Source organism: Leptosomus discolor, chromosome 8 (assembly GCF_034619465.1).
Source record: "Leptosomus discolor isolate bLepDis1 chromosome 8, bLepDis1.hap2, whole genome shotgun sequence".
NCBI lineage: Eukaryota > Metazoa > Chordata > Aves > Leptosomiformes > Leptosomidae > Leptosomus > Leptosomus discolor.
The window spans coordinates 41,074,716-41,080,301 of NC_141398.1; the positions used below are offsets into that span (position 1 = coordinate 41,074,716).

Consider the following 5,586-nt stretch of genomic DNA (forward strand, 5'->3'; position numbering starts at 1 on the left):
GAGGATTGGTCATGAAAACGGTGGCTTCAATGTAAACACTACATTCGATTTTTATTTTGTTTTAAATTATTTTTTTTGTGATTTTGTGTGTGTTTTTTAAAATTTTTTAATTATTTTCATTCTTGCTTTTTTTAAAGTTTGTTTTTTAAGTTTTTTTTCTTTTTTTCCTTTTTTTTTTTTTTTGCAGCACAAACATCCCCACATGAGAGAGAAAAAACACCATTCACTAAAAGGGAGAGAGGACTGGGGTGGGGAAGAAATAAGCAGCACAAAAAAGCGTTCACTGGAAAGAGTTAAAAATGAATAAAACCCAAACAAAAAACCAACCAAACAAACAAAAAGTTACCCTAAACAAAAATACTGAATGAAATCAAATCTCTCTAGTTGTACAGCCCTCGCCGCCCCCCCGCTCGCCCCGCAGGAGGGGTGCAGGGAGGGAACTGGGGAGCGAGCGGCGACTGGGAGCTGGGAGTTGGTAAACCAGGAGGAGGGAAAATGGGGGACAAACCCGCCGGCTCCCGCCTAGGGAGGGCTTTGGCCTAAAGCGGGGTGGGAACTCCAGAACATTGACCCCCCCAAACCCCGGAGGGGGACGGCAGGAGGATGCTCCCCGCGCAGCCCTCCTCCCGAAACAGCCAGGGTGGGAAATGGGAAAAGATCTTGCGGTTGGTTGTTGTTTCCCTTTTTGGCTGACACACATGGCCGGGGGGGGAGTTCTCATTTTTTCCCCTTTTTTTTTTTAAAAAAAAAACACGTACATTTTAGTTTCTTGAGGCAGCAGCTCGCCCAGGCTGGGGGGGACGGTGGGCAGGCGGGGACAGCCCAGCCTTCCCCATGCTGGAAATAAAAATAATTATTATTAATAATAACAATAATAATTAAAAAAGCCAACCCACAATAATTAATAATAATAATAATAATTAAAAAATAAAACCCCACGGTCAAATAACTCATGGGAGGAGAAGCCTCCCCCGCACAAAAGCCATGCGGGGGGCGCGGGCAGGATCCGGCCCCACTTCCTCCGTGGGGCGACCCCGGGAGATGCTCCTTTGCCCCTCCCGCCGGTACCCGGTGCCTGCGGGGGGAACCCCGGGAGCTGCGGGGGCGGTGGGGCCAGGCAGAGCCCCCCCAGCCCCCAGGGTCCCCCCAAGCTGTGACACCGGGGAAGGTGCGAGGGAGGGCCAGAGCCTGCCAGGGGATGGGGCTGCCCACAGCTCCTTCACACAAACTAAAAAGGTGGGTGTGGAATTTTTTTAATGTATATATATATACGTATATATATAATTTTTCCTTATGCCTTTTTATTAACCAACTTGCATGATTATGATTACGATTTTTTTTTCTCTCATTCAATCCGGTTTTTTTATTTTGTTTCTTTTTTTTTCTTTTTTTTCTTTTTTTTTTTTTTTTCCGCGCGCACGTGTGTGTGTGTCTGTGTGTGTCTGTGTGTGGTTGCATTGGGGTTTTTTAATTATTTTTTTAAAATTTTTTTTGTTTCTTTTCTCTCCTGGCGCCGGGACCGCCACCAAAGAAGTCGCTCTGCGCCGCGGGGATCAGTACAAGCCGCAGCCCCGCAGGTTGTTGGCAATGATGATGTCGGTGACGGCGTCAAATACCACCTGGATGTTGTTCGTGTCTGTGGCGCACGTCATGTGGCAGTAAATCTCCTTGTTGGGGGAGCGGTTTTTGCTTTCGAATTGTGCTTGGATGTAGGCGGCCGCATCCTCGTAGGTGTTGGGACCTGCGGGCAGAGGCGGGGGGGGACAGAGCGGGGGGCGTCAGGGCCGTGGGCCACCACCCTCCCACCATGCACCCGGCCCCATGCTGCTTGCAAAGTGCTGTATTTCTAAAAAAAACAGACAAAAGCTATTTATTTTCCACTTTTCCCCCTCGATTCACCCCTCAGTAGAGTCCATTGACCACTTCCCTCCCCCCCCTTTTCCACCCCATCTGCCCCATTTCCTTCCTCTTTTCCCCCAAATCGCAGAGCACCTGGGCTCTATTGGAGCCTCCTCCCTCCCCACGTGTTGCCGCTTTGCCCTCCCCGCCCACTCCCCTTCCTTCCCCCCCCCCCCCCCCCGCAAGGGCAGCAGCCCCCAGCAGCGCCCGGGCGGGCCGTGCCTGAGGGATGCTCTGCCCGGCGCCGCTGCCCCGGCAGCACCGGTGAGTCCCCACGGCGCGTCCCGCAGCCCCCGTCCCGCGGGAGCGTGGAGGGGGGGAGAAAGGCCCGGGGGCTTGGTGGCCCCCTGGCCAGGCAGGCAGGGGGAGGGTTGGTGGCCACCCCAACATCGCCTGCGGGTGCTGGTTGTGCCCCCTTGGAGGGGCTGAGCCCCTCTGTGCGCCATCGGGGCGATGCCTGGGCTGGGTGGGGGTCTCACCCTAGGCTCTGGGATGGGTGAGGGGGGGTGGTGGTGAAGGGGCGGCAGGAGCTGCCTGGGGATGTGCTGTTGCTGCGTCTTTGCTCGGCCGGCCAGGGAGGTTTGCTTTAGTAAAGCAGGCTGGAGAGGGGCCAGATGTTTGAGCCGAAAAATGTGCATTATTGCGTTAAGCTGCTTACGGCAGCGAGAGTGGCTGCGCCTGGCCCCTCGCGGGAAGCCACAAAGCCTGAATTACGCCCCTGAAATCGCCTTTGGAAGAGCTGCTATTATCTGGAGATTTATTTTCCTTTTCCAGCTCGCTGGTTTCCCCTCCTTTCTGATGGGGCGGGTGGCTGAAGGACAGGGGAGGTGCTCCGGTGCCACGGGGCTGTCCCCCTCCCCAGGGTAGCTGCGAAGTGCCGCACAACTCCATGTGGGATAGTTTGGGATGTACCACTAGGCGGCTGGGAAAAACGTGCTGCTGATTTCATGATGGAGAAGCTTCCGGTGGAAATGCCAGCGCACTTATGCCGCAGGGGAATGGGTGCTGTCTTGCTGGGGGACCCCCTTGTCCCCAGGGTTCGGCGTCCAGGGTGGGTGTACTCTGGGTGAACTAGTTCAGAGACATTCAAATATTTGTAGGGGATGTTGGAGCCTCTGAATCTGAGCTGATTTTTTTTTTTTTTTCTTTCCTGTAGAGAAACCACTTAAAAATGTATGAATCTCTTCTGGCTTCACAGATTTTTGCTGTAAAGGGGCTCTCTCCTTCCCCAGCTGTACCCTGCGCAAAGGCGCTCCTGGGACAGCACAAATGGGAGATGCAGCTCAGAGGACCACGTGTTCCTTCTCGGGAACCATTAGCAAAGAGGGTAACTCAAGTGGTAGGCAGTCAGCTCTCACCAAGACTTCTCCTTTCCACAGCTCCCTGTGGCCAGTCTCGTTAAAGCTCATCTCCATTTGTCTCAACTCATCTGGACCATCTGGACCATCTCCCGTCCCAACAGCTGGTTGTGCACCTTTGCCACCAGAACTGACCGCACGCAGGACACAGCCCCACCCCAACATGGGGTGCCAGAGCTGCACTGCGGCTCTCGAAGGTGGGTGCTACTTTTGCCCCCCTCTAAGGCACCCTGTGCTCCTGCCCACCTCTGGGGTGAGACATAGCCCAGGTGGCACGGTGGCGGGCGTCGCGCTGGGCTGAGCTGCATCAGCCCTGGCACGTACCTGTGTACTCAGGGAAGCAGATGGTCAGAGGTGATTTCTTGATCTTCTCGGCAAATAGGTCTTTCTTGTTGAGGAAGAGAATGATGGAGGTATCGATGAAGAATTTGTTGTTGCAGATGGAGTCGAAGAGCATGAGAGACTCGTGCATGCGGTTCTGGAACGGGGAGCATGGAGGGAGGAGAGGGGAGAGAGAAAGGCAAAGAGAAAGAGAGTTAGAGGACAGTAGAACATTTCTCTAAATTGAAGTGCTTAGGAAGTAAAAAAATTTTTGAAATCGGACAGTGGTGAATGTGAGATGGTTACAAAGGTGAAGGAAACAGGCTGCTGCTCTCATCACAGGCTGGAGGTTGCAGCTGATCCTTCGCTGCCTCCCTGCAGAGCCTCTCTGCCAGCTGCTCAAGCAGCCCTGACACCTGAAGCCTCAAGGAAGAGCTGACCCCCCCCCCCCCATTTTCTTATCACCTACATAAACCGAGGAGCTCGGAAAGGGGCTGCAGCCTTCTGGTCTTGCCTGCATCTCTTCAGGGGCTGGGCACCCCTGCAGCATCACTTGCAGAGCCTATGTAAAGGATGGACAGACAGCGCAGCCAGCAGCTGGGATGCACTGGGCATGGGGACTGGGATCGGGGGAGTCTTGGCCACCTTGGGGTGGTCCTACAGACCCGCCTGGAAGTGTACTTGTGCCGAGTGGTGTCGTTGTGGCAAAATGGGTGCCAAAGGATTGCCGAGAGGCTGGGGCAGGTCCTGTCCCAGCTGGACCCTTCTGCCCCTGCAAAAATCTTCAGCCCATCTTTGGAAATACCACAGTGGTGGCCACGTTGCTGCTAAGAAATCCCAACGCTGCTGCATGGAGGAAAACAATGCAGGTGCCTCCGTGGCCCACCTCGCAGCTCTCTTGAGGGTTCTGGGCTGCTCCAAGGAGACTTTTAAGCATGGAAGAGTTTGAGCAGGAGCATAAATAGAGGCAAATCCCTAAAAGCTGTAGTTTTTTTAAAAAAATTATTTGTCCTTTCACATGTGGACAAAAGCCATATAAAGCCATTTTTCCCCATGCTACAGAAGTTGTTACCAGAAAGGAGTGGGGAGCGGACAGGAGGAGGAGGAGGTGAGGTTTTCCTGTGCCTGACCAGTTGTCGCAGGGCACCCTCAAGCAGAGTATTTCCACACTTCACTCGAGTGGCTGCAGGGTGTCTGTGTGGGCAGGCATGGGCAGGCGCTGTTAACGTGAAGGCACCGCTGGACAGGACGGATACAGCTCTCCAGGAGCTCTCCAAAATTTTCTTCATCATTAACTTGCTCTTGGAACACACTGCTGCTCCCCTGGCAACTCTGGGAGATGTTTTAGGCAGCCTGTTTGTGCCTCTCACTGCATACACCCACCTAGCTGACTACTTGAACCTGCAAAGCTTCTGGTGCAAAACCAGGGCTTGGGCAAGTCCAAAGCCACTGGTCCCTGCCATGCCCCTCTCTGCAGCCCCCCAGGTCCTGGCTCGGCTGCCTGTCGCTGGCACGGGGACACCCAGCTATTTAGAAAAGCCTTGTGTGAAGCCGAGAGCAGCAGAGGCGTCCTCCGGGCAGCAAGGGTGCTTGGCAGCTGGTGGGACACCCTCCTGCAGCAAACATCCCTCCACAGGCACACACCCCCCCCCTCCCCTTTTTTTTTTTTTTGAGGTGCAGCAAGGGAGAGCTTTGGGGTTGCCAAAGATTTGCAAAAACACACGTGTTTCCTAATGAAATGACCCAATTACACATTTTGGAGTTTTCCATGAATGTTTTATTAGTGAGTCATTTTATTAGCTACACTTCAACTGTAGCTTCTGCATGCAAAATTTAGCAGATGTCTGATTTCATCTTGAAAGGCTTTGAGATTGCACTGTCAGTTCGTTGACAAAGAGTAGCTAGGGATGCCAAGCAGTCACTTTCCAAAGCTTCAGGACCTCATTTGATCCTTATTTTTTTTTTTTTAAAAAAAAAAAAAGCCTCATTGATGGGCAAACCAGAAACT

At 53.1% G+C, this 5,586-nt stretch overlaps 1 protein-coding gene across 1 annotated transcript; it reads right to left on the reverse strand.

Annotated features, from left to right (window-relative positions):
- Window positions 1–1,553: 1,553 nt before the first annotated feature.
- LOC147415007 (guanine nucleotide-binding protein G(o) subunit alpha-like) lies at window positions 1,554–3,729 on the reverse strand. Its single transcript, XM_086469274.1, has 2 exons — window positions 3,582–3,729; window positions 1,554–1,741 (listed from the first exon to the last, which is right to left on the reverse strand). The coding sequence occupies exons 1-2, from the start codon at window positions 3,727–3,729 to the stop codon at window positions 1,554–1,556; spliced, it is 336 nt and encodes a 111-aa protein (XP_086325400.1).
- Window positions 3,730–5,586: the final 1,857 nt, after the last annotated feature.